Below are 24,948 nucleotides of genomic sequence, written 5' to 3' on the forward strand. Positions count from 1 at the left end.
TCCACATCGCATCTTCCCAGGGGGGGGGCGAGAATGCCGCGTGACGTGCTCTCTCACGCCAGCTCCCACCGAGCCAGCCACCCGACGCTCTCCCCCGCGTTCCTCACCACGCAGAGCCTCCCCTCCGCCGCCGCCGCCGCCGCCGCCGCCGCCTCCCGGATCGCCTCGAGCGCCCGGCCCGCCGCCACGCTGCCCACCGCCGTCGCCCGGCCCTCGGCCAGGCTGAACGATCCCGTGGTGACGAACCCCATCAGATCCTCCTCGCCCGGGCACGGCGGGTGGCTCGTGGCGTCAGAGGGCGGCCGGGGGTAAGGGAGTGGCGTCTCGGCCGAGACGAGGGACCGCGCGAGGAGGCGTCGGCGGGTCGCCATGTCCGCGCCGGGGTCCATGCGCGGTGGAGGCGCCGCCTTGTTCTGCTGCGGCTGCTTTCCCCGAGGACCCTTGCCGGGGAGCTTCCGAAGCCACTGGTCGCGCAGATCCGGCGGCAGGGGCCGCGGACCGGCCGTCGCGGCCGGGTCGGAAGCGGACACCTCCGCGTCGTGGCTGATGGGGCGGTCTCGACCGGACGAAGCAGAAGCAGAAGCAGCAGCAGCAGCAGCGGGGGCGGCGGCCCGCAGGGGGCGGGAGGGTAGGCGGTAGATCCTCGCGCCCGTGGTGGCGACGCCGCGCGCGACAAAGGTGAGCGTGACGGTGACGATGGCGTTGGCCGGCGCCGGGCCTGCGTCGGGCTGTCTCAGGAGCGCGAGGAAGGACGGCTTGGGCAGGCGGCGAAGCCGGGCCAGAGGCGATGCCGCGTCGGCCGCGGCTCCCTCGGGCCGCGCGGCCGAATCAATGTCCATCCTGTCCGAGCCGTCGTCCGGCGGCGGCGGGCCCGAACCAGGCCGACGCAGGCCCAGCAGGTGCTCGAAATCGCAGGCCAGGCCGTCGCCGACCTCCCCCTTGCGCCCGGCGCCCAGGTCGAGCGACGCCCACGCGACCCTCTTGCCCTTGGGTCGGCGTTCCCATTCCTGCCTCCTCCGGGCCCGCTCCTCGAGCTCCCAGCGCGCGCCGGCGTCCGTGGCGGGAAAGTCGGCCGGGAACCACGGCACGCCCTGCTCAAAGGCGATCTGCCTCTGCTCGTGGAGGCCGCCGAGGCGCGGGTTGCCGCCCGTGGAGAGGGGGTGGTGCATCAGCGCGTACCAGAGCGGCATGATGCACCTCCACGGCGCCAGCACCGTCCACGTGCCCTGGGCCTGGCCCTCGACCGGCGGCCTCGAGGCGAGCAGCAGGACGGGGATCGGCGGGTCGGCCGGCGTGACGGGCAGGGGCTCGCCCGGCGGGTGGCGGCCCTTGCGCCGGTGGATGGCCTTGGGAGAGGGCAGCCGCGAGGCTTGGAACCGGCGGTCGCGGTCCAAGAGGTCGAACGGCTTCGGGCCCTCGTCGCCGGGCCAGGCGGCGAGCGTCTCCGCCAGGGCGTCGCCGGCGGGCGGGACGCCGACCGTCTTGGGCGGGTACGCCAGCCGGGGATCCCTCGCCGAGAAGGCGAGAAGCGCGCCTCTCGGGAGGCACGCGGGGTTGGACACGCCCGCGAGGGATCCCAGGAGCTCGGCGTGGCGCTCGCGCGTGTCCGGGGCGTCGTAAAAGGGCCGCAGGACGCCCAGGAGGGCCTCGGTGGAGCCCGGCCCCGTCAGCTCGATGCTGCCGATCTCGAACCGCAAGTCTTCGACGTGAACCCGGGGCGTCTGCGCCTTGGCGAGCCGGAGGAGCTCCTCAAAGAGCTCGAGGAAGCACGCCGGGTGCGTCCGGATGAGCAGCTGCCTCGGCGGCGGCGGCGGCGGCTGCTTCTTCTTCTTGTTGGGCCGGCCGGGGCCCGCCGCGGCCTGCCCCTCCTTCTCGTCCGCGTCCTCGCCGGCGCCCGGCGGCGCTTCGGGGTTCCAGACGAGGGTGGCGGGGCCGATGTCGCGCCTCCCGTCGTCCGCCTGCCGGCTCAGAAGGCCCGACCACGACCGGGCGCCGGCCCTCCACCGGGCGCCCCGCGCGCCCCAGAGGCCGTCCTGGACCAGCCCCAGGGCCTTGAGGACGTGCTCGATGCCGCCGGCGGTCCCGTAGACGGCGATGGCGCTCATGTAGCTCGCGTCCCAGGCGACGACGCCCTTCTGGCCGACGGCGCGGTGGGTCGGGCGGTAGCACTTCTCGGTCGGGGTCAGCGGGATGGCGAAGCGCCACAGGGGCTTGCTCGGGTCCGTCATCTTTGCGCGCTTGGCGTGCCACAGGTGGGTGGGCAGCCACGTCTTGTTGATCTGGCGCTTGCGGAACTTGGAGTCGGGCCGGGGGGGCTCGTTGAGCCTGTCGCGGCGGATCTTGGGGCGGGGAGGGCGGCTGTGGACCGTCGGCCTCGCGAGGGCGGCCGGGTCCGGAGGAGGCTTGCCGTCGGCGGCGGCCTTGGCGAGCAGCCTCTTGCGCTTCTTCGCGGCCAGGAGGCGCAGCTTCTTGGCCGTCTCGGCGCGGATGCGGGCTCGGGTGGTGCGGGGGCGGCGCTTGCGGGCCTCGACGGTCGGGGTGTTGTCCTCCATCATCTCGCGTCGGGCCTGCTCGCGGAGGCGCTTGGGCACGCGGCGGGCGTTGTGGCTGGCGGTGCGGCGGCGCATGGCGCGGGGCACCTGCTGGAAGACGCGGGTGGCGTTGACGGCCTTGCACTTGCGCATGCTGTCCTGGAGGGCCTTGATCTCGAACTCGCGCGCCGCCAGGAACCTTTGCAGGTCCAGCTTGCCGTCGTCGAGGGCGGCGTCGGACGGCTGGGTGCGGATGTGGCGGGCATCGTGGACCTTGACGCGTTTCGTGGCGCGCGAGCTGGCGGCGGCCGTCGGGGCGGCCGAGGTTGGTCTCGAGGAATGGCCGCTGTTGGTCACGGCGGGAGGTTCTTTTCGCTTCCTGCTGTCGGACCCCTTGGAGGGGCCCAGAGACGGAGTGCCGGCCATGAGGGCAGCATGAGGTTGTCGGCGACGGGCCCGAATTGAAGCCGGGGTGGAGGGATGGCGGAAGCAGAACGTTGGAAAATCAAAGTCCCAAAGAAAAAAAAAAAAAATCCAGGGCAGCGCCCAATGGGGAAATCCCGTCGCTGAGCGGTTCGAGGTTCCAGAGCGTGCTGGAGAGCTCTTATCTTATCGCAACTCCCCCCTACCCCCCGCTACCTTTCAGTGGACTTAACTACTGTGGAAGCGCAGTCAGTGGGGCCCCCCCTCGGTCCCTCAGGGTCTCTCGCTCTCTAGGTAGGTACCTACTGCGTGGTATTACTGCGTAGGTAGTTGGTACCTACTGCGAGGTCAGGTAGCGTTAGGTACTGTGTAGGTTGGGTGGTAGTTGTCTTACGGGGCTGAAGGAACAAAAAGAAACCCTGGAACATCCCCTAACCCGGGCCCCCAACCTGGAACCTGGCACTTTGCCATGATCAATTAGCTGCCCCGCCCCGGGCGGTTAGGTCATCGTATAGTACAATGGACATGGCCTGCCAGGGACGGGAATGAGAGGCTTCTTCGCAACGCCAGCATTTCTCCATCCACCCCCCCCCCTTCATTCCATCCCAGGCATGGAACTTGAGGTTTCTGTGAATGCAATCCTACTATAATACATTCTACCTCCTAGTTCCCTGAAGCAGGCGCTTCTTTTGCTTCCCACCGCGCCCGGAACTCCGACTCCCAACGGCTCCGTCCCGTCTCAAAGGGGGAATTATTAATGAATTGCCGGGACTTGGTGGATCCTGATTCATCCCTTTCTCAACGCAACGCCGCCTCTCTCTCTCTCTCTCTCAATGCGTGTCTCGTCCCCCTCCTCCAACCCGTCGGCCAAGACATGGTGAGGCGAAGCAGCTCGACACCGCCGCCGTCTCTCTGACGTTCCGTTGGGTTGCATCTCCGTCTTGGCGAGCCGACGGCGTGTCCTCCCCCGGTGTTCAACATCGCTTCCAACGTCCCTGTCCCATCCCGGCGTGTTCACTTTGCGGATCGCGTCCTCTCAGTCCCGAACGTTCAGCTTGCCTAGGGGAGGGACAATAGGAAAGAGAAAATCAAAAGGGAGGCAAAAAACGCATAGCAAGGCTCATAGCAAACAGGTTCCCAGAACGAAACAATGTCCTCCCTCAGTAAGCCGTCATCCACCCTCTTCCTCTTCCTCTCCCTCTCCTCCCTGCCACCCTGTCGGTCCCTGTTACAACCTACTGTGTATGTGCGGCGCTTTGTCTCGGCCGCGTCTTCCCTGACTCGTCCGTCCTTTCCAATGGGGAACCCCCAAGAGTTTCACGTGTCTTTTTTTTTGTTTGGTGACGTCCAACGCTCGTCTCGTCTCATCTTCCCATCTTTGCTCCTTCGATGAGCACAAGGCGATCGGGAGCACAAGCCCCTTGTAGACCGTGAAACCGCTACACCACCATTGAATCTTGTCACGATCCGGGCAGCGCTGACATGCAACTCCTCTCACTAGTTAGCAAGACTCGAAAGGTGCGCCTGGGATATATGTCCCCCATCCCCCATCCCCCATCCTGCTCCCAGGTGTCAATGTTCAGCCCGCTGACACGACACGGCGCCCCCTCGGCAGCCCAGGTTTGAGGTTCATCTCAAAATCGCCGACCTCAACAATGTGCCGCTGGTCTCGGGCGGCTCCTTTGTCAAGTGGCACCTCCCGGGCAGCATCCACAAGGAGCACCGGGGCCGGACCCAAAAGCGTCCCATCCTGAACCACCGCGTCGAGTACAACTATGCCAAGGTCCTGGTCGTGCGGATCCCCATCGACCGCAACCAATGCCTGGCCGAGTGTCCCATCGAGTTCGAGGTCATCCAGGAGTTCAGCGCCGCGGGGACCGCCGCCGGCGGCGGCGGCGGCGGCAGCAGCAGCAGCAGCGTCCGTGACGAGAAGGTCTCGCTCGGCCATGTCCGTCTCAACCTGAGCGAGTACGTCGACGAGAGCGAGGCCATCCTGCGAGACACGGCCGCCGCCGCCGCCGCCACCTTCGCCGCCAGGGAGGCCTTCGGGTCTCCCGGGTCCAAGCCGGGCCATCGCCGCAACCGGAGCTCGCTGAGCAATCTCGTCTCCTCCACCGCCGACGAGTCCAGCCCCCGGTCGTCGCGCGAGGAGGACCATGCTGCTGCCGCCGCCGCCGCCGCCGCCGCCAACAGCGACGTCCAGGTCCAGGACGGCGTGGTGGGCCGCCACCTCCTGCAGGAGAGCAAGATCAACTCCACCCTCAAGATCAGCATCCTGATGGTGCAGGTCGATGGCGACCGCAACTTTGTCGCGCCGCCTCCCAAGTCGACCCCCGTCTTTGGCGCCATCGCCGGCTTCGTCGCCAGCGACGCCCTGGAGCCCGTCGACCCCGGCGCGGGCAGCTCGAGGAACGTCCAGTCCTCCTTCGCCGCCAAGTCGCGCGACGTGTTTGAGCTGCAAGACATGTACCGCCGCGCCCTGGCCGCCAGCTGGGCCAGCCAGCCCGGCGAGCTGCCTGCCGACCAGTGCATCGAGGACATCTTTGCCGGAGGCCAAGGCTTTGTCGAAGAGCGCAGCCACTCCCGCCACCACCATCACCACCACCATAGCCACCATCATAACCCCCGCCGCCCAACCATCGTCCGCCACACCTACCACCGTCCCGGCTCCTCCTCCTCTTCCGCGTCCCCCGCCCCCCTCCCAACCTCCGCCAGGGCTCCACCATCACCCCCATCTTCCACGCCGCCAGCAGCGGCAACAGCAACAACAGCAGCGCTCTGCCGTCCGACAACGACACCACCGACGACGCCGCCGAGCAGCCCACCGCCAGCAACGACACCCTCCGCCCCCGCGACGCGGCCGCCGCCGCGTCCGCCACCCGCATCCGGCGGCAGGTCAGCCACCTGACCGTCTCGAGCGACCGCAGCGGCGCCACCACCGTGGTCCCCGGCTTCGACCCCGGCACGGCCGCCGCCGCCGCCCTCCAGGACGCCATGGGCCTCGCCCCGCTTTCGCATCACCACCACCACCACCACCAACAACAACAACAACGCGAGCGGGAGCGCGGCGAGCCCTTTCCCTCCTTCTCCTCCACCGCCCCGATCGCCTTTTACGCCTCCCGCCACCGCCGCGAGGAGAGCAAGATCACCCACGCCGACATGTCGCCGCCCGCCTTCTCGGTCGGTTCCGCCGACCCGCGGAGCCGGAGCTCGAGCCTCGTCAGCCTCGCGGCCACCGCCACCACCGCGGCGAGCGACCGGTTTGGCAACGGGGACGCGGGGACCGCCAACGCCAACGCCAACGCCAACGCCAACGCCAACGGCCACGGCCACGGGGGCCTCGAGTACCTTGCCAGCCAGTTCGGCCAGGGCCGGGATCACAGCTCGGACGAGCTCGACTACGGCCGCGGCCGGGGAGGGTTGGCCTTCAAGAGGGCCAAGGAGGTGGACGAGTTTGAGGAGAGGGACGATTTGGTGGCGTGGACCATTCCCGCGGGGACGGCGGCGGGGATGGGGACGGCCGTGTAGGGCAAGGTAGAGCTGGGCAGGCAGGAAGCGTGAGCATGCATGGCGGGGTTCGCTTTTTTTTTTTTTTTTTTTTTTTTCTCTCGACCATCTTCGTGCTTGGTGCATGGCTACACAGGAGGGAGGGGATCTCTTCGGGGGTGTTGGGGGTTGCTTTTCCGTGTCCTTGGTAAATAGAAGCGCAATAGACACATACACATACGCATGCACACACACACGCACGCACGCACTGTACACGCATCTATACATATCATCACATCACGGGCCCGTCTGTCCCAAGGCGGAAAAGGCCGTTCCCGAATCGTGCACGTCGCTTCTTGGGTGCCTCCTGTCCCTCGCAGCAAGCTAACCAAACGCACAAGATTGGAACACGAGTCGAAAATTTCTATCATCCCAGCTCTACCTAGGTAGGTACCGTAGCTTAGATACGCGCTAGGCGCGCTTCGCCTTTCCCCCCCTTCCCTTCCTCCTGACCGGGTGACCCTCCCCGGTCAGCCCTACAGCAGTTCCGTCATCATAGGAATCAAAGACGCTTCAAGAACCCTCCCTGCCGCTCCCGGTCTATGGACATTTCTACAAGCCCCTTTCTTCTCTTCTTTCGAATCCGGCTTCCCTCGTTAAGCGCTCGGGACGGACCCGCGCACGGCGCTCTTGCCGCCCACCTCACGGGCCGTGACGAGAACGGTCAGGTCCGCGCCCACGGTGATGGACACCTCGACCTTGCCATCCTTCTGAACGCCGCGCACCGCCGCCTCGGCGAGCGTCGACCCGATCTTCCACACCTTTTCGCGCTTCTCCTCCTCCTCTTCCTCGTCGTCGTCCGAGAAGTCGCTGTCGTCGTCGTCGTCGTCGGCGTCGTCGTCGGCATCCTCCACCTTGGCCGCCTTGGACTCGTCCTTCTCCTTGGCCGCGGGCTCGGGCTTGGTCACCTTGATGTGCGTGTTGCCCTCGACCACCTTGACGAGCACGTCGCCGCCGGCGGGGACCGAGAGCTGGACGGTGCGGCGGGCGGGGACGGCCGTGTCGGTGGGGATGATGGGCACGAAGACGTCCTCGCCCGAGGCGCCGGGGGACACGATGCCGATGGCGTTGGCGACGTGGGGCACGGTGGTGACGGCGGCGTGGGTGGACTGCTCAATGTCCTCCGGGTCGTAGTCGCAGATGAGGCTGGCCTGGAGGGCGGCGCCGCGGGCCTGGAGCTCCGAAGGGTTGATGGCAGCGACGTCGGTGGACGGGGCGAGGATGCGGGTGGTCTTGGGGAAGAGGAAGCCGAGGTTGGCGGCGATGCGGGGGGTGTGGGCGGTGCCGCCGACCAGGACCACCTCGTCGACGTCGAGCACGTCGAGCCCGGCCTTCTTGACGACCGACTCGACGAGGCGGTTGATGCCCTCGAAGACGGCGCGGGCGAGGGTCTCGTAGCGCAGGCGGTTGATGGTGGTGGCGTAGTCAATGCCGTCCGACAGGCTCTCGACGCTAAAGGCGGCGTTGGTGCCGCGGCTGAGGGCGCGCTTGGTGACCTCGGCCTCGAGGCGCAGCTTGGCCAGGCTGCGCGGGGTCTCGCGGGGGTCCTTGGCCTTGGGGTTCTTCTTGAGGAACTCCTTGGCGAAGTGGTCAATGAGCACCTTGTCGAGGGCGACGCCCGTGAACTCGTAGTCGTGCGCGGTGGCGAGCACCGTGTACATGCCGCCGCGGCTGGCCACGACGGCCACGTCGGAGCGGGTGCCGCCCAGGTCGGCGACGACCTGGATCTTGTCGGCAAGCTTGGCCTCGGGGCGGGCGTCGTAGGCGAGGACGGCGGCGACGGGCTCGCTGATGAACTGGAGGACCTCGAGGTCGGCGGCGGCGGCGGCGGCGGTGAGGGCGGCGCGCTGCTTGTCGCCAAAGTTGGTGGGCACGGTGATGACGGCCGAGGTCACCTTCTTGCCCAGGTACTCGGAGGCGGCGCCGACCAGGCGGCGAAGGTAGCGGGTGGCCACCTCGGACACGGTCAGGACGGACGGGGCGGGCTGCTCCTCCTCCCCCTCGGCCGCCACCTTGTCCTGGACGGTGAAGGACACCGTCTCGCCGGCTTCTTGCGGGTGGGCCGAGGCGTGGTTGTGCGTAGGGTCGATCGACTTGAACTCTTTCCCGACGAAGTCGCGGAAGTAGGCGATCGTGTTGGTGGGGTTCCGGACGAGGAAGTTCTTGGCCTGCTGGCCGTAGTACTCGTCGCCGTCGACGTACGAGAGAATGGTGGGGATCTGGCGGTCGCCGTCCTCGTTGGCGATCACCTCGGCCTTGTCATCGACGACGTGGGCGATGGAGCTGTTGGAGTTGCCAAACGAGATGCCGATGGTGACCCGGTCGTTCGGGTCAACGGCCGGCCGTGTCCCCGAGCCGCTCATTTTGGTATCTGGGGGGGAGAGAAAGGGTTGGAAGGAAAAGGAGAAGAGGTGGGGAGGTGATGATGACGATGATGGTTCGTAGGTGGGAAGGTGAAGGGAGCTGAAAAAGGGGGGGAGATGTCAAAAAGTCAAGAAGAAGAGGAGGAGACGAAGGAGAAAGAAGAAGAGGAGGAGGAGGAGGAGGAGGAAGAGGAGGAGGAAGAGGAGAAGAAAGAGTAAGAAAGACGTGTGTGGTTTAGGCAGTCTTGAAGTTCTTCTCCTGCAGCACCACTTGGAACTTCCAACCCGTTTCTTAGTGGGGTTGTCCAAAATTTCCTGGCCCAGGAACCCCCCCCCCCCCCCCCCCCCCCAAAAAAAAAAAAACCGAAAAAAAAAAATTGGGCCCGAAAAGGCCGTGCCGAAAAATCCAATCCAGTCCCGTCGGGCTCCTGCCGGGCGGGCCCCGTCATCCGCCAAGCCGGCCCCACAAGGATACGGCCGCCAAGACCGCCGATAAGATGCGATAAGGGGGTCGATAAGCAATCCTGGGGGGGAACTTCGGCGTCGTCTCTTCAACGCCAATTCCTGGTTCCTGTTTCCGACCCGGCAGAGGACGGAGCTCAACCGAGCTTCTTCAAGGAGGTTCCCTTCCTCGACGCCCGCCTTTGTCCTCTCCAACACCAACAACCACCACCGCTGTTGTCCTCGGTCGCCCACCATGGCGACAAAACACCACGTCGTGCTCCCCGGCGAGCCCATCGACCCGTCCCTCATCCCCACCCACCCCAAACACCCTCTCCGCCTGGGCCCCGGCCTCCGTCACATCCCGCCCGAAGACATCGTTCCGACCGTCGCCGGCCAGCTCATCACCAACCCCGCCAAGAACTCCATGTGGATCGAGTACAACTCGAATCGCGTACGCCCTTTGTTTCCCGCCGCCCAAGCCAAGCCACTGGAAGATCAAAGCTAACCTGATCCCCGGGGCACGTACCCAGTACATCCCCTCCCAAAACGACCTCGTCCTCGCCCAGATCCTCCGCTCCACCTCGGACTTCTACCTCTGCTCCCTCTCCCCCCACACCGCGCCGGCCACCCTGCCGCACCTCGCCTTCGAGGCCGCCACCAAAAAGACGCGCCCGCAGCTCGCCCCGGGCCAGCTCGTCTACGCCCGCGTCAGCCTCGCCAACAAGCACATGGACCCGGAGCTCGAGTGCGTCCACCCGGGCACGGGCAAGGCCGACGGCCTGGGCCCCATCGCCGGCCCCGGCTGCGCCTTTGACGTCAGCCTCGGCTTCGCGCGGCGGCTGCTCATGGCGAGGAGCCGCGAGGAGGGAGGCGTCGGGGTCCTCGAGATGCTGGGCGGCGAGGAGGGCGGGGGGCTGGCCTTCGAGACGGCCGTCGGGAGGAACGGGAGGGTCTGGGTGGGCAGCGAGAGCCCCAAGACGGTCGTGATTGTGGGCAGGGCGCTGCAGGAGACGGATAGGCTGGGGCTGGGGCTGGAGGGCCAAAGGAAGCTGGTGAAGAGGTTGGTGAAGGAGGTGAAGTGAAGGGATGGCTGGATGGCTGGATGGCTGGATCGATGAGTGGGCTGGAAGGGAAAGCGAAAGGGAAAGAAAGGGACGTCGACGTACTACTACATGGGCATGGGATGGATACAACTTTGATTCTTGGCATGAAGGTACTATACCTAGGTAATGAAAGGGCAAGGACAGCACCGTCCGGTGATGGCATGTTGCAGAAGGGGGCTTGCCATGGATTGAGAGAAAAAAGAAAGGAAAAAAAAAAACATCACAAATCTCACGCTGCTTTGAAGCCCATCATGGTCACAGTCGAGTCAGGGTCTCTCTCAGGTATTCTCATCATGATGATGATCATCAAAGAACCTCAGTGTAACGTGAGGCAAACATCTGACATTCAAGACTCCCCTCCCGAAAGAATCAGCGGTATACTGTGTATGTAGAGCCGAGATCGCTTCCTTGCGCCGAGATTATATCAATACCAGGACGATATTCATCACTAGGAACCCAAAAAAAAAATCCTTAGGGAAAAAGAAATGAGGGATCATAACCCTTCACAAGTTTTCCGAGCGCCCGCTCCCGAAAAAGAAAAAGAAAAAAAAAAAAAAAAAAAAAAAAAAACGAACAAAAACGCCCCACCAGCCTTCTCTATCCCGGCTAGCAAAATGTGATGGCTCCTGGCCGTCATGACCCTCCTCCCTAATCCCAAACGAATGGCGGGAGTGCTGTGCTGGGTGTGTGCGTATATGTTTGTCATCAATCCTCATCCCCAAACCCGATCCACCATCATTACCGCCGCTTTTGTTTTCTTTCACCTATACTGCAGCGGCAGCGGCGGCGGCAGCGGCTCATGGCATCATTCCCTCCATCTCATCCCCCAGATACTCCTCATCCGTCGCGTTCTGAGGGTCGATCGAGTGCTTCTTGAGCATGTGCCGCTTCCAGTTGTCCTTTCGTGGGAACGACTTTGTGCCGTTGCGCGAGTACTCGCAGTCGGGCTGTGTGCAGTAAAACTTGCGCGTCTTGTTGTGCTTGTCGTTGATGTGCCGCTTCAGGTGCGTGACCGTGCCGAAGCTGCGCTCGCATCCCTCGTACTGGCACTGCCAGGGGCGCTCGTGGTAGCGCTTGTGGTGGCTACGGGGAGGAGCGTGGTTAGCAGGAGGCTTTGAGCAACATGGAGGGGCAGCATTGTCGGAGACATACTTGAATTGGTGGTACGAGTTCTTGACGGCGCCGCACACTTCGCACTTGAAGCCGCCCTCTGGCCGCGCCGGAGAGCGGCCTGGTGACCGACCCGACGACGGGTCGGGGGATTGTCGGCGAGAGGGGGTCGGCGACAAGCCTGGTGACGGCCGGGGCGCCGAGAGGTTGGGTGATGGCAGCTGGCCCGCCGGATAGCCGGGCGACGATGGCGGGTATGGCACGGACAAACCCGAGGGCGGAGAGGGCATCATGGACAGGCCGGGCGCAGGAGCAAGTCCCACAGAGAGCTGCGGCAGGGGCGTGGCCATGTGGCTCGGCGCGACAACGTCGTCCAAGGGGGCCGGCGGAGAGGGCGAGGCCGTGAAAGGCGTTAGCCTCGTTTCTGGCGTGGTATCCGCCGACGGTCCGTGAGAGGGCGGCGGTGTTGTGTACTCGGCGGCTGCGGCGTGGAGCATCTGGTTCGTGTATTCCTGCACCTGCTGCTCGTAGAGGTCGGACCCGGGCTCCAAGGCGGAGGGCGGTGGGGACTGGTACGGCGTCGGGTCGGGTTGGCAGGGCTGGGTCGACAGCTTGGCGGCGTCGGCCTGTATTTGCCCGGGAGCCGGGCCGGTCGTTGTTGGCACGGAAATGGACGGGGCCGGCTCGGCAGCGGGCGGCGGAGGCGGGTTCTGCATGCTGGGCATGCCGTGCTTCAGGTACCAAGCGTTCTCGGTAAAGGTGGTCGGCGGCATCAGATCCATGGGGTGGACGCTGGGCCCGGTGTCGTAGTTGAGCAGCGGCGGGCTGGGGATGTCGGACACGATCTCGGGCAGGGGTAGCGTGTCGGTGCGTTGGAGGGATCCCGGGAACGGGGCCGTCTGAAGAAGGGTGGTCTGCCGGCTGAAGCCTACCGGGAGAGGGTCGGGTTCTTGGGTGAGGGGCCCGCCGCTCACGGACTGGCTGGGGTCGAAACCTGGCGCGGCCGTCGGATCCGCCAGCAGGGGACCGGACGCGAGCGGGTGCTCGGGGGGCAGGACCGCGGGCTGGAAATAGGATTGCGAGAGCCCGCTGCCCAAGGTTGGGTCGTTGTAGTAATCCCAGGCAAGGCCGCGAACCTCGGGGGGAGCCGCGGGGCTCAGCGCGACCGGGTCGATGGGATGGATCGGCTGAACCGGCTGGATGGGTGGAGGCGGCAGGAAGCCGTCGATGGTAAAGGAGGGCGAGCGGGGTGTGCCCGAGCTTTCGAGCGTGGACCGCCTGCTTTCGCGGCGCTGGAGCGACGAGCGGCGGCGGCCAAAGATGCTGCGGATGGATCCCTTCCAGGTCCCGGCTCGGCTGGGCGCCTGGTCGAACGACTCGGGCTCTTCGGTGATGCCAGCGGCGGTGAGGCCGGTGAGCTGACGGCTCGGCGACCTGGTCGAGTCGCTGAAGCTGCGGTTGCGCGGGCTGTCGCGGTCCCTGGGAGCGGAGCGCGACTGAACCGACTGGTCGGTCGGGGAGCGGGCGGGAGGGAAGGCGTCTCCGGGTAGGCTGGCGCGGGGCGCTGGATCGGCGGGCGAGATGGGCGAGACGGGCGAGGCGGACGAGGCGGGCGACGGCAGGCCGTGCGTGACAGCAACGCCGTTGGGGATGGCGGGTGATGGCGTCGGGCCCGGGGCGGTTGTCGACGGTGCAGGGTGGTGGTGGTGGGTGGTGGTATCTGGGGCGGTGGTGGCGGTCACGTCGGGGCCGGAGCCCGAGCTGCCTTTGTACGAGTTGGCGTCGGGGTCCTGGGAGGCGGCGATCATGGGGCCTCCCGGGACCTGACCCATCTCGGCCAGGTCAAGGCCATGACGTTCGCGTCTGCGGCGCACGGCACGGACGATGAAGGGATACGCGCAGAGAGCGATCAGGAGGGCGCCGATGACCGAGCCGACCACAGCCCCAGCGAGAGCACCGCGCGAGAGCGGGGCGGATCGCGGGACGATGGTGGACCGTGGGAGCGGCCTCCCAGCCGCGGCCGGGGCGGCGGTGCGGTGATGCTGCTGCATAAGTTGAGCGCCGACCCGGAGGTCGCGATGCAGGCAGATCGGTAGGAGACGGGATGGCTCCGGGTGGTGGAAGAACGAGACGATTCACCCAAGCCAAAAAGTCTGGGGGAGACGGGCTCGGGTGACAGTGCCCAGCCACGAACTTGACTGGGGTCTGTGGTTGGGACGGGGGAGGCTGTGCCACGCCGGGGGTCCTCTTCTGGTTTCGGAGCGTCCGCGAGTGACGAAATGGACAAGAGGGAAATTGATGAATGGTTCCCGCCGGCAAAGACGAGACAAACGAAAAGCACAATGCAATAGGTGCAACAAACTACTGTGTAGAAACCCACCAGCTCGGCCTCCCCCCCCCTCCTCTCAAAAAAAAACCCCCCAATGGCTGGCTCGTCGGCAACGGCGCGCAAAGCGCGAATGCGCTGCTTGTCCTGTCGAGGGCTACAGGATTTGTTGCTGCTCGAGAGCGGCAGGTGGGGAATCCATGGCGGCACCAGCAGATGAATGGGAACAAGAGCATGGGAAGAGGACGGGACGGGAGGCTGGGAGGTTGGGTGTCGGGATGTCGGGGAGAACGTGGAAGCGGGAAGAAAGCAAAGCAGCGGAGAGAATTGAACGAATCGAACGAGAAACAGAGCGCGGGCAGGGGAGGCCTACTAGGTAGGTACGTACATACCGCGCACACACACAAGAGACGGTGACACCCGGGATACTGCGTACTGCGTAGGCAAAGACGTACACAGTAGGGACTCCCTGCTGCCAGCAGGTGGCCCGGTCGGTCGGTCGACGCAACCGAAATCCCCCAAGGCAACTAACGTTAGCCAAAACCCTCGCTGCCTGCTTTCCGGTGACGTTTGTGCCCTTGGGGTTCCCCGAACGAGGCGCCTCTCTGTTTGTTGCTGCCAACGCATCGGCCGGGCCGGCCAAAGCGAAAGCGACCAGAGCCGGCCAACTGGCGGCCATCCATGGATCGATGTTGGAGGGAATTGGGCGCGCTGACTGGAGGGGAAAGGGAGCGGAGACCCCACTGTTCGTCCCAGAAGGGAAATTCCTCAGCCTCATTTGCATGCACCAAGCGAGCTGGCCGGGCAGGGGTGGGGGGAGGAGGTTCTCCATCGGGGCTGGCTGCCTCACTCAACGGCCCCACCCTGCCGGCACACCGAAGATCAGATCAGTCTCCACCCTCTGACGTTGTGAGTGACGTGACGTGTTTCGGTTGCTCTGGCCGTTGAACGTCGCAAACCCGCAAACCTCCCAACACAGCTCACAGTCTGGCAAACGATACCAAATGACCCCCCAACCATGAAAACCCCTCGCCTCCCCCAACCTGGACTGGTTGGATGCCCAACCTCTCGCCGATGGCTATGAAAAGGACGCACTGCGCTAAGGTACGCCGTATTCACCTAGTGTACGTGGTCCCCAGCCAGGCGGCTTTGATCAAATCATCCATCCCGCCATGGGGCCGGCGGGCGGATTGGCGGTCAAGAAGCCAGAAATCACCATTTGGTGCCGCAGGAATCTTGGAACCTTGGAACCTTGATGGAAACGCTGAACCCCTGGAATTGTGGGGGATGGAAATGGTGGGAAAATGGGAAACGGAAGGACAAACAGGAAATGGAATGAGGTCTGAAGGAGGTTCCCTACCTGAGGGTATTATATAGTACGCAGTAGTTTGGCTCGTACAGTATCGACGTACCTCAAATACTGCCCACCGCCCTACCTGGTAGGTACCTACACCGTAATACTGTATACCGGTGAGCAGGCAGGCATGCCTACGTCGAGAGGTAGCTAAAGTTACTAGTAGAGAGGTCAGCTCAGGTACCTGAGCAGGTAGGGACCTTGAGCCCAGATCGGTAGGTGGTGAAGCTACCTTAGGTACCAACCTCAGACAAGGTACATTCCCTAGGTAGGTACCTGGGTAGCAGGTCCCAGAGAGGTTTATCTCGTCTTTCGCTCATCAACGCATCCGGGACTTATCGCCGCTTTCAAGGCGGAGCGGCCAGCCGGCTGGCAGTTGCATGGAGCCGCGCTGACTAAGGTCCTGTCGATCGTTCCAACAACGGGGACGATGACGAAGCCCCCCCTCTCAAGGTCGGTGTTCGGAGGCAAAAGTCGTGCTTCGGAAACCGGCATCAATCGCGGGGTCGTAACCAATCATTCTCCTTGCTTCCCAAGACAGATGACGCGATGGATGGAAGATCCCCGAGTCTCAGGCCGAGGGATCTCGCACAAAGAGGGCCTTATACCTCCCCTAGCCCAGGTCAAAAGAAAAACGCAGTTGCTGAAAAGCGTCACGGAACCACAGGGCCTTCTTCTTGGTGGCCGCTCTAGAGCCAGCATCGCTCGTGTAAGCCAACGACCTTCTGGGGGTTCACGACAATGAGACAGGCCGTTCTGTGGCTCTCGGCGGCGGCTGCGGCCGCGGCCGTCGCTATCCCGTCTTCGCACGAGGAGAGTCAGCAGCCGTCGGCCCCGAGACGCCACGCCCGGGATGAGCAGGACGCCGTTCGGGCATGGTGGGACGCGCTGCCCGACGCTCAGGAGCTGTTCTCCTCCATCGACGATGCCATCGTCAGCAGCAAGCTTGACGGATTCCTGGAGCTGGGCCGCGATCAGGATGGCCCTCATCCCCATCCCCCTCACGACGGGCACGGTCACCATGGCCACCACGGCGATCCGCAAAAGACGCTCTACGAGCTGATCAAGGAGAGCAACCACACGACGAAGTTTGCCAAGCTGGTCGACGAGCATGAAGACGTCAAGAAGCTGCTTCAAGACACGGAGCACAGCTACACCCTCTTTGTGCCCACCGACCAGGCCATCGACCGCATCCACCACGGACATGGCGACCACGGACATGGCGACCACGGACATGGCGACCACGGCAAGGGCGGCGGTGACGGCGACGACGGCGACGACGGCGACGACGGCCACCGTCACGACCACTGCAAGGAATTCATCGCCGCCCTCCTCAAATACCACATCGTCCCGGGCCGTTATTCTCGCTCCCAGATTCACCACAGCCGCACCCTCCCCTCCTCCCTGCACCCTCCCGCCCTCTCGGCCTCCTCCTCTTCCTCTTCTTCCGCATCTTCCAAACACCACCATCACGACCAGCCCCAGCGCATCCGCGCCTTCACCACCTTCCTCCTCCACCGCACCCGCCTCAACTTCTACGCCCGCCTCGTCGCCGGCGACTTCCCCGCCAAGAACGGCCTCATCCACGCCGTCAGCGCCCCGCTGGTCCCGCCCCCGTCGCAGACGGCCCTCCTCCGCGCCCTGCCGCGCGCCTTCAGCACCCTGGCCCTGGCTCTCGAGTCGACGGGCCTCGCCAAGGAGCTCGACGAGCTGCCGCGCAGCGGGGGCGGCACCTTTTTCGCCCCGACGAACCGCGCCTGGGCGAAGCTCGGCCCCCGGGTGAACGCCTTTTTGTTTTCCAAGCGCGGCGAGAAGTGGCTGGACGCGCTGGTGCGGTACCACGTGGTGGTGAACGAGACGCTCTACTCGGACGCGTATTACCGCGAGCATCACGAAGGGGACCACGGCGATGATGACGACGACGACGACGGCAAGGAGGATCAGGAAAGGCCCGCCGGCCTGTTCCCCTTCCCCCGCCACGGCCGCCCCGGCCGTGGCGGAGAGCAGCCCCGGTACAAGCACGTCGACCTGCCCAGCCTCCTGCACGACAAGCCGCTCAGCGTCGACATCAAGGACCGGCACGGGTTCGTGTCCATCGTGGTGAACGGGTTCACGCACGTCGTGGTGCGCGACGGGCTGGCGGACGACGGGGTCATCCACGCCGTGGATCGCGTGCTGATCCCGCATCACGGGGGCCATCATGGTGGACACGGCGGTCACGAGGCCGAGGAGGAGGATGAGGAGGAACAAGAAGAGATGAGCGTGGAGGATCTGAAAAGAAGATTGGCGCCGTTTGTGAAGGAGGAGGAGGAGCGGGAAGAAGCAGAAGAGATGGACGATTTGTAATGCACGGCTGAGAGATGAGCAGGCAATCATATAGTATTAGTATCCTCTTGTCCAGCATGTTTAAGATTGACCTTGACGCCTGAGAAAAGGCCTCGCTAGGACGCAACCTTTTTTTTCGTCGACTTCCAGGTTGTAGGGTATCAAGCATGTCCGTCTGTCGCCGGGTTGCCACCGTCAGTGAAAAGCGTTATGGACTCTCTGCATCCACCACTCTCGCGCCGATCACATCCACCGCTCCCCGCCGCTTCTCCCTGCACAACCGCCGGATGCGCCTGTTGTGATCGTTGTCGCGGCTGCCCAGGACCCTCACGCTACCATCGCCGCCATCGCCGCCAGCACCGCCGGCTCTGTTCGTCCCATCCCGAGCCCCTGGGCCTTCTTCGTCGTCATCCTCATACGCATACACCCCCGCTTCATCTTTCAGCACCTCCACCGCCCACCTCACGCTGTCAACGAGACACCCGCCGCCAACAAACACAGCAGCGACGGCGCCGGTGCGCGTGCAAAGCAGGTGCAGGTCCAAAAGCTTGTCAAAGACCTGTCCGAAGGAGGGCTTGTGGCGACGCGAGCGGTCCTCGCCGCCGTCTTCTCCGCGGCCCGTGTCTCCGACCCCGTCGAGGCCGGGGGGGTCTCTCGGGCCCCGGCTCTGGTTCTGCACGCCGTGCCCCGAGGGCGCCGCGAGGCGCGCCGTTGTCGAGTTGACGAGCACAACCAAGGGCCCGGCGCTGCTGCTTCTGCCGCCGCCGCTGCTGCTGTTGCTGCTGTTGCTGCTGCTGGGTCTGTCCGCATCCGGGGACGAAAAGGACCACGGGCGGGCGAGAGCGCGCAGGCAGGCCCCGAGACGGGCCATGGTCTCGTGCGCGGCGGGCTTGTCGCGCGTGGTAAAAAGGGCGTTGAGCAGCGCCGAGCTGTGCGTGACGAGGACAAGATCGGGGAGGCGGGAGGCGTTCTGGGCGGGTTCCCTCTGCGTGGGTGGCGTCGGGGGTCGTCGGGTCGGTGGTTCTTGGGGTTCCTTGAGCAGCGGCGATGCCGGCGGCGATGACAGCGGCGATGAGGAGAGGCTGCTCTCGTCCTCACTATCTCGCACCTCGATCCGCTGCTGCTTTTTCGGCTTTGGGGGAGGCGGCGGTGGCGGCGGCGGCGGCTCTTTCTTGTCCTCGGACACCTGTCCAGCTGGCATCTCCCGTCTTGCTTCTGCTCGCGAGACAAGGGCGTTTCCCTCATCCAGCTCGCCTAGCACCTCCAGCAGCCCTTCCACATCAAACACTCGCGAAATAGCCACGCGCTCGAGACACGCTCTCACCTTGACGTGGACCTCGTAAGGATTCCCCACACAGGTCAACGGAAACTGCCCAAACAAGGCTGTTCGTAGCTGAGGCAGCAGGGTCGCGACGGGGAGCGTCGTGATGATCATTGCGCGGGCGGACAGGTCCGTCACAAGGAGGTGAGCCATCGTTTGTAGAGCGATCTATGCCCCGCGCTGTCATCAGCCAGGTCGTTTACCACCCATCTCTTCAACCAAGAACAACAAAAAAACATCGAAGAAAAGGACTCACCAGCCCAGCGCATCCCTCCCACCCCGTCTCTCCGCTAACTCCAACAATCTCTCCCCTCCCCAACCCTCCCAGCAGGGTATGGCCATCCAACTCCGGACAGCCCGTTGCGATAGCAGGAACATGACCCTCCTCCTTCTCCCCCTCCTCCTCCTCCTTCAGCGCCTCCCCGTCAAGTTTGTCCCTGTCTCCGTCTCTGGATGCCAGCTGGGCGCTAGAATCGGCGCTGGGCCGCACCGGTTTGACTTTAGACAGAAGCCCGGCCTCGAGGAGCAGGTCGGAGGCGGAGATGGGGAGGAGTGCCGGATGGGTAGCGGCAAGCTCTCCGTTGGCGGGGTTGCCCATGTCTTTCTTCCCAAGGCTTGGTTCTGGGATATCGAGCGGTGAAAATGAGCTTGATGTTGACTGTCTTGTGCGTCGAGGACATGCGTTGTGTTGGCCGAAGCCTTGCGTTCATCGGATCGGGGCTGATACGCGGGTGGAAAAGAGCATGAACGAATGAATGTTTGAGTGCGTGGTGGGTCAGCAACGCTCCCTCTCCTGCTGTAAGCCTCCTATCCACGGCACAACGACCACCAGGAGGCCAGAAATCCAGCCACACAAGCATCAAGAGGGCGCTACAAAAGACGGCCCAAACGAGGGCTCGACGTACATCCCGCTTCGTCACAACCTTGGAAAGTCTTCACGAGAATCTCCTTGCCTACCTGCCTACGCAGAACTCATCACTCTCACGGAATCATGGACGTCCGCTACAAAAGACATGCCAAAACAAGTGCATTACAAAGTACTACTCGACCAGCCCAACGACCAACGCCGTCCATCCCTAGAGTTCCGCAGGGCGTGATCAACCCGACGAACCCCAAGGACGCGAACAGAGCGGGATGGGATGGTGGCTTTCGTTCTGCCCGTCCTCTCATCCACGACAAGCTACAAGTAGCCCCTCCCCCTCCCTGTCCATTGAAGTCTTCTTTCTCCTCCAACAATACAAGAAAAAAAAGCAGAAAAAAAACCAGAAGAAAAAAAATAAAAACAGAGAGGGGGATTATACACAGTGTATTCAGACAGGGCAAAAAGTACAGCAGAGCAATACTCAAAAAGCATGGTCCGGAAACCTCAAGTACTTATTAGGTCAGAACCCGCGACCAACCCGGAGACCCCCCCCCCCCCCCAACCAACTGCTCTCTCCTCCTCCCCCAGACCAACCAACCATCCCATCATGCTGAAAACGCAAAAAGCAAAAAATGCAGCAAAACAGGGAGGGAGGGGAAAAAAATCAATGCGAAACCAGCTTCAGCTTCGACTTGTGCACCCACGCATCTCTCATATGCCCAAACAACCAGCGTCTCTCGTAGCATCCCCTTTCCTTTTCCTTTTCTTTCCCGCGACCAAACCGGGGCCGCGGCGCCGTCATGCAAGCATCTCGAACCCTCCTCCCTCCTCCCCCTGGGGAGCCATCCGTGGGACACATACGAAAGGGCATGTGCACGTATAATAGGCGATGATGGCATTCGCCGAGCCGACCGACAAGGGTCCAACAGCAAAACCAGGCAAAACCAAAAACATGACTCCGACATTTCTGCATCGCATCTCCCGGATGACCACCCACTGGGCTCTCCGGAGCCTGTCATCTAACAACCCCGTGTAGCACCCTTTTGCCTCTCCCTTCCCGTCTAGCTCAACCAGCCCCCATCCCCTAAACCGTTCATAACCTAGCACCACCCCACCCCTCCTTCCGGGAAGCTCACACAGCGGTCCCAGGCGCCGGCCCATCATCGCCCATAGGCGGGGGATTAGGCGCGCGCCGACGTCCTCCCTTCAGACTCTTCATGCGGCCCAGGAGACCCGTGGGCTTGGGCACCGGCGGGGCCGGCTCGCGGTCGTCGATCAGGCTCGAGGAGATGCCGTCCGTGGTCGACCTGCGCTCCAGGGCCGAGGTTCCTTCGCGTCCGCTGCTGCTGTTGGTGTCCGTCTTGCGCACCGTGAAGGCCTCCTCGTCGTTCTTGCCCGATGCGTAATCGCTAAAGAAGGGGGTGCGCTCGGCCACGCCGGCCGAGGAGGAACCGCCCTGAGACGGGGACCGGCGAGCGATGTACTCGGGGTGGGGCGGCCGGGGTTCGCGGCTGCCGCCCTTGATGTTGCGGATGCGGTGGGCCAGGGACTTCTTGCGCTGGAGGCCTTCGTTGAGCGCCTCGGCGGCGCGCTCTTCCTCGCGCTTCTGGATGGCGGTGCGAGCGGCCGGGGTGCCCTCGAGGAACGTCGACGTGCCGAGGCCAAGCGACTCGTCGCCGTGCAGGATGGCGCCGCGGCTGAGCGGGTCGAACACGGGCACCTCGGTCTTGTCCCCGTGGCGGCCGCTCTTGGACCACTCCTTGAAGGCCTCGTCGTCTCCGTGGCCCAGGAACGCCGAGTGGTCGGGGCGCGAGTTCAGCGGGCCGGCGCCGCCGAGCGTGTTGTTGAGGGATCCCTCGGGGAAGGCTTGCATGGGCGCGCGCCGGCTGCCCTGGCGGTTCCGGTGCGGGTTGAGGGCGTCGAACGGCCCGTCGTGGTGGAACACTGCTAACCATATTAGGAAGGATAATCTCTAGCGGCCGAGAAGCAACCTACTCCCTGCGCCGTAGATGCCGGTCGCATCCAGCTGGTCGATGATGTCGATCTTGCGGTTCTTCTTGGCCTGCTCGAGGTGACGGCGTTCACGCTCGCGACGGCGCATCTCGCGCTTCTTCTTCTCCTCCTCCGTCAGGCTCTTGTCGGCGTCCACGAGGGAAGAGTCCGAGTTCCGGCGCGGGCGCCGATCGGCGTCCGGGCGACCCAGGCGGTCGGACGGCCGGTCGGACGGGCGTTCGCCGCCTTGCTGCATCTTCCGGGCACGCATCGCCTCTTCCTGCGAGCGGGTCGGACGGTGGTTCGGCGGGGGTCCCCGGCGGTTGGGGGGAGGCGCTCCGTCGCGGTTCGGAGGGGGCGGGCCGCGCCGGCCAGGCGGCGCGAGACCCGGCGGACCTGACGGCCTCCGGCCATCGTGGGGCGGCGGCAGCGCCGACTGAGCAGGCTTATCGTCGAGGGTCAGAGAGCCCTGGCACCCGGTCTGGTCAGTCAAAGAGGCTCTCGCCCAGCCCGGGAGCGCTCGTTGGGTAACGTACGAAAATGTCCTCGGCCGTGAGCGACGGCCGCTTGTCGGTCGCCATGAGCTCGGAAGAAGTCCGGATGTTGGTCAGGCTGGACTTTCCGGTGAGGGTGGGGTCGAGGAAGGGGTTGCGCGACACGGGCCGCGGCGGAGGGTCGTCGAAGGGAGAAACGGGCGGGCTCTGCGCGGTGGTGGGCGAAACGGCGGCGCGGTTGCGGAAGGGGTTGTTGGAGGCAAGGTTGAGCAGCAAGCCGTTGGGAGCAGAGCTCTGGCCTAAATGGAGAGAAATAGCAAGGCCAGGCCTGGGTCAGCCATCCATGATCCATCAATCAGACGAGGGGATAAAAACAGGTTGAGCCTGGACGGCACCATGCATGCACCGGACGACGGTCGTGGGAACATGAAACGGCAATCTCCCCCCGGCATGACACAACAGGCTCAACAGATAGCGGGCCGATGGGGACACGCCCAGGTGCCAAAAGCGGGTTCCTTGGGACACGAAAAACTGGGAAGCGGGAGGCAGACGGCCTGACACGGGTGCACAGCCTGCGCGGATTGTTTCCCTCGTGCTCTGCCTGCTTGCGTCGCTCGCCCGCCACTTGAGGGAGGGGACCGACGTCGCCGGCCAACCAGCCATCCAGCCAGGCACGCATCCAGAAAGAAAGGGGTTGGGGGGCTTGGGTTGGCGCGGCAGAGGTAGGAAAGTAAGGTAGGTAGGTATGCGGGTGGATATGCTCACCATTGTGGCCTGCTTGCGGATCCGCCATGTTGGGCAGACGGCACGTCAGATCTGATGTGAAGGTCGGCAGTGAATTCCGATGTTTGGAGGAGATGACCCGTTTGCGCGTCCAAGACAAGTCGACGCTGCTGCTGCTGCCCTGTGCGGCCTTGTCAAAATGTCTGGGAGGCAATCCCTTGGACCGGGGGCAGCGTCATACCAGTGGAGATAAGGAGCGTCCCCTCAAACAGCGGGTCTTTGCCGTCGTGGATCCGTCTCACACGCGACGGTTTTTCCTTGCTTTCGCGCCGGGGATTTTTTTTTTCGGGGGGTCGAGAATGCGCTTCGATGAAAGGGTGGTGCAAAGCGACTGCCGGGTAATGCTGCGGCGAACCAGTCTCGGCTCTCGAATGACGGGACGGAAGGTCACGATGGGACGAGATGACGGCGCGTTTCTTCTGGAACCAGGATTTCCGATGGTTGCACGCAGCCGTCGAGGTTGCGCCGCAGCCAAGTCGTCGTCGCGGCCAAGCCGAGAAAGCAATCGCAGCAATCGGCAACCAAAAGACGGCGGTGACCGGCGTGAGGATGAGGAAGCGCGGCACGCTCGATCCGATCAATGTCCAACAGGGCCGCGAATTGAACTCGGTGTCCTGTATTTCGCTTTGTAGTCGATGCGGGGAGCCAACGGGGTCGCCGAGCGGAAGCTCCCAAGGAGCGAGGAGCGTCCCAACCGCAGCCGAAGGCCAAAGGGAGAGTGCGGATTCGATTCGACGTTGGGGTCGAGTGTAAGAATGGAACCAAGGTCGCCAAAAGTTCGCAACAAGCAGGAAGACCGTGAGGGTTGTTTTTTTTCTCTGGTCTCTCGTACTACGGGCCCGGCTGGCAATTTGTTGACTGCGGAGAGTTTGAAGAGCGGTCGATGCGAGCGCCGCAGGTGTCAGTCGTTCAACGTTGGGGACTGGAGGTCTGTGTTCCCTTCGCGACTGGAGCCGACGGGTGGATCTGGCGAAAGGGGAGGATGGAGTGAGAGGGAGTTCGGGTTACAACGCCGAGAACTGCAAGCGGTGTGTGTGTTATGGGTGTGTGTCTGTGTGTGTGTCTTTGGTTTTCGGGAGTTCGCTGCCGAAGCGAGACGAGGCAGAGCGAGCCGAATGAATGCTCAAACACCACTGCAAAAGAGAGAAGGACAAAAAAAAACAAAAAATGATATGGAAATGTGTCCCAAGTCGGCGGGACCCGTGTCCAATGTAGTGTACTGTACAAAAAGCTGTAGAATAACTACAGGTCCCTAACGATTAAAGGTTGTCCAAGGCGGCTCGGGGCTCCGGTTAGGGTGAAATGAGAAAGATTGAGCTCCCCGTTCCAAGGTCTTGGCAACCCCCGGGCTAAGCATTCGCCCTTTCCCCCCGAGGACAGGGTGGGCGGATCCTGTTCCATTTCCGTTCGGATGGCTCAGGGAGCGCCTTTCAACGCTGAAATTATCCCCCTCGCAGGTTTCGTTAGGTACCCCTGGCTCCTGGCTCCTGGCGGGGCGAGCGTTTGTTCTGTCCCCAGGCCGTCCAACGCAGCCCAGGGCAAGGTGAATCGCCCGGGCCCTTGTATTCACCGGGATCCGCGACAGGGGGGGATTCTCTCCTCCATTCATGCATCCATCCTCAACAACAGGGTTGCTTCCAAAAACACTCCCAGACCTAGGTAAGGTGCCTAGTAGTAGTGTAGTAGTGTGTACGCGGGGTGTACATACACCACCGTATGCATGGAGCATCGCGATACGTACCAAACAACCAGGTCGTCCACCGGACGGGCCGAAAATACTGGCCAGATCCGGTCCTCTCAGTTTGCACCTCATCACGGGAACGAAACGGCGTGGATCCTGCAGACCGGGCTGACCCCGCCAGCTGGACGACCCAGCCAGAGACGTTCTCCAGGACCGGAGCCTTCGCTGAGGCTTCGTGGAATCGCGGTGGCTGTTTTCTGTGGGTTGGGCCCCTGGGCCCCGAGAGCCGG

The 24,948-nt window shown here is 63.9% G+C and overlaps 8 protein-coding genes across 8 annotated transcripts; 3 read left to right on the forward strand and 5 right to left on the reverse strand.

Annotated features, from left to right (window-relative positions):
* Positions 1-53: 53 nt before the first annotated feature.
* On the reverse strand, positions 54-2,957 carry VTJ83DRAFT_1794 (uncharacterized protein; the record flags this gene model as incomplete). Its single annotated transcript, XM_071007992.1, has 1 exon — positions 54-2,957. The coding sequence occupies one exon, from the start codon at positions 2,955-2,957 to the stop codon at positions 54-56; it is 2,904 nt and encodes a 967-aa protein (XP_070868334.1).
* Positions 2,958-4,104: 1,147 nt separating this feature from the next.
* VTJ83DRAFT_1795 (uncharacterized protein) lies at positions 4,105-6,482 on the forward strand (the record flags this gene model as incomplete). The annotated part of the gene is made up of 4 exons (XM_071007993.1): positions 4,105-4,117; positions 4,456-4,472; positions 4,570-5,517; positions 5,670-6,482. 4 exons carry the CDS (start codon positions 4,105-4,107, stop codon positions 6,480-6,482), a joined length of 1,791 nt encoding a protein of 596 aa, XP_070868335.1.
* A 614-nt stretch (positions 6,483-7,096) lies between these two features.
* On the reverse strand, positions 7,097-8,863 carry VTJ83DRAFT_1796 (uncharacterized protein; the record flags this gene model as incomplete). Its single annotated transcript, XM_071007994.1, has 1 exon — positions 7,097-8,863. One exon carries the CDS (start codon positions 8,861-8,863, stop codon positions 7,097-7,099), a length of 1,767 nt encoding a protein of 588 aa, XP_070868336.1.
* Positions 8,864-9,560: 697 nt separating this feature from the next.
* Positions 9,561-10,389, forward strand: VTJ83DRAFT_1797 (uncharacterized protein; the record flags this gene model as incomplete). Its single annotated transcript, XM_071007995.1, has 2 exons — positions 9,561-9,758; positions 9,838-10,389. The coding sequence occupies 2 exons, from the start codon at positions 9,561-9,563 to the stop codon at positions 10,387-10,389; spliced, it is 750 nt and encodes a 249-aa protein (XP_070868337.1).
* Positions 10,390-11,207: 818 nt separating this feature from the next.
* On the reverse strand, positions 11,208-13,571 carry VTJ83DRAFT_1798 (uncharacterized protein; the record flags this gene model as incomplete). Its single annotated transcript, XM_071007996.1, has 2 exons — positions 11,208-11,493; positions 11,563-13,571. 2 exons carry the CDS (start codon positions 13,569-13,571, stop codon positions 11,208-11,210), a joined length of 2,295 nt encoding a protein of 764 aa, XP_070868338.1.
* A 2,370-nt stretch (positions 13,572-15,941) lies between these two features.
* VTJ83DRAFT_1799 (uncharacterized protein) lies at positions 15,942-17,546 on the forward strand (the record flags this gene model as incomplete). Its single annotated transcript, XM_071007997.1, has 1 exon — positions 15,942-17,546. One exon carries the CDS (start codon positions 15,942-15,944, stop codon positions 17,544-17,546), a length of 1,605 nt encoding a protein of 534 aa, XP_070868339.1.
* Positions 17,547-17,733: 187 nt separating this feature from the next.
* On the reverse strand, positions 17,734-18,999 carry VTJ83DRAFT_1800 (uncharacterized protein; the record flags this gene model as incomplete). Its single annotated transcript, XM_071008000.1, has 1 exon — positions 17,734-18,999. The coding sequence occupies one exon, from the start codon at positions 18,997-18,999 to the stop codon at positions 17,734-17,736; it is 1,266 nt and encodes a 421-aa protein (XP_070868340.1).
* A 1,841-nt stretch (positions 19,000-20,840) lies between these two features.
* Positions 20,841-22,987, reverse strand: VTJ83DRAFT_1801 (uncharacterized protein; the record flags this gene model as incomplete). Its single annotated transcript, XM_071008001.1, has 4 exons — positions 20,841-21,652; positions 21,704-22,169; positions 22,237-22,493; positions 22,960-22,987. The coding sequence occupies 4 exons, from the start codon at positions 22,985-22,987 to the stop codon at positions 20,841-20,843; spliced, it is 1,563 nt and encodes a 520-aa protein (XP_070868341.1).
* Between the last annotated feature and the right edge of the window lie 1,961 nt (positions 22,988-24,948).

This window comes from Remersonia thermophila, chromosome 2 (assembly GCF_042764415.1).
Source record: "Remersonia thermophila strain ATCC 22073 chromosome 2, whole genome shotgun sequence".
Classification (NCBI taxonomy): Eukaryota; Fungi; Ascomycota; class Sordariomycetes; order Sordariales; family Chaetomiaceae; genus Remersonia; species Remersonia thermophila.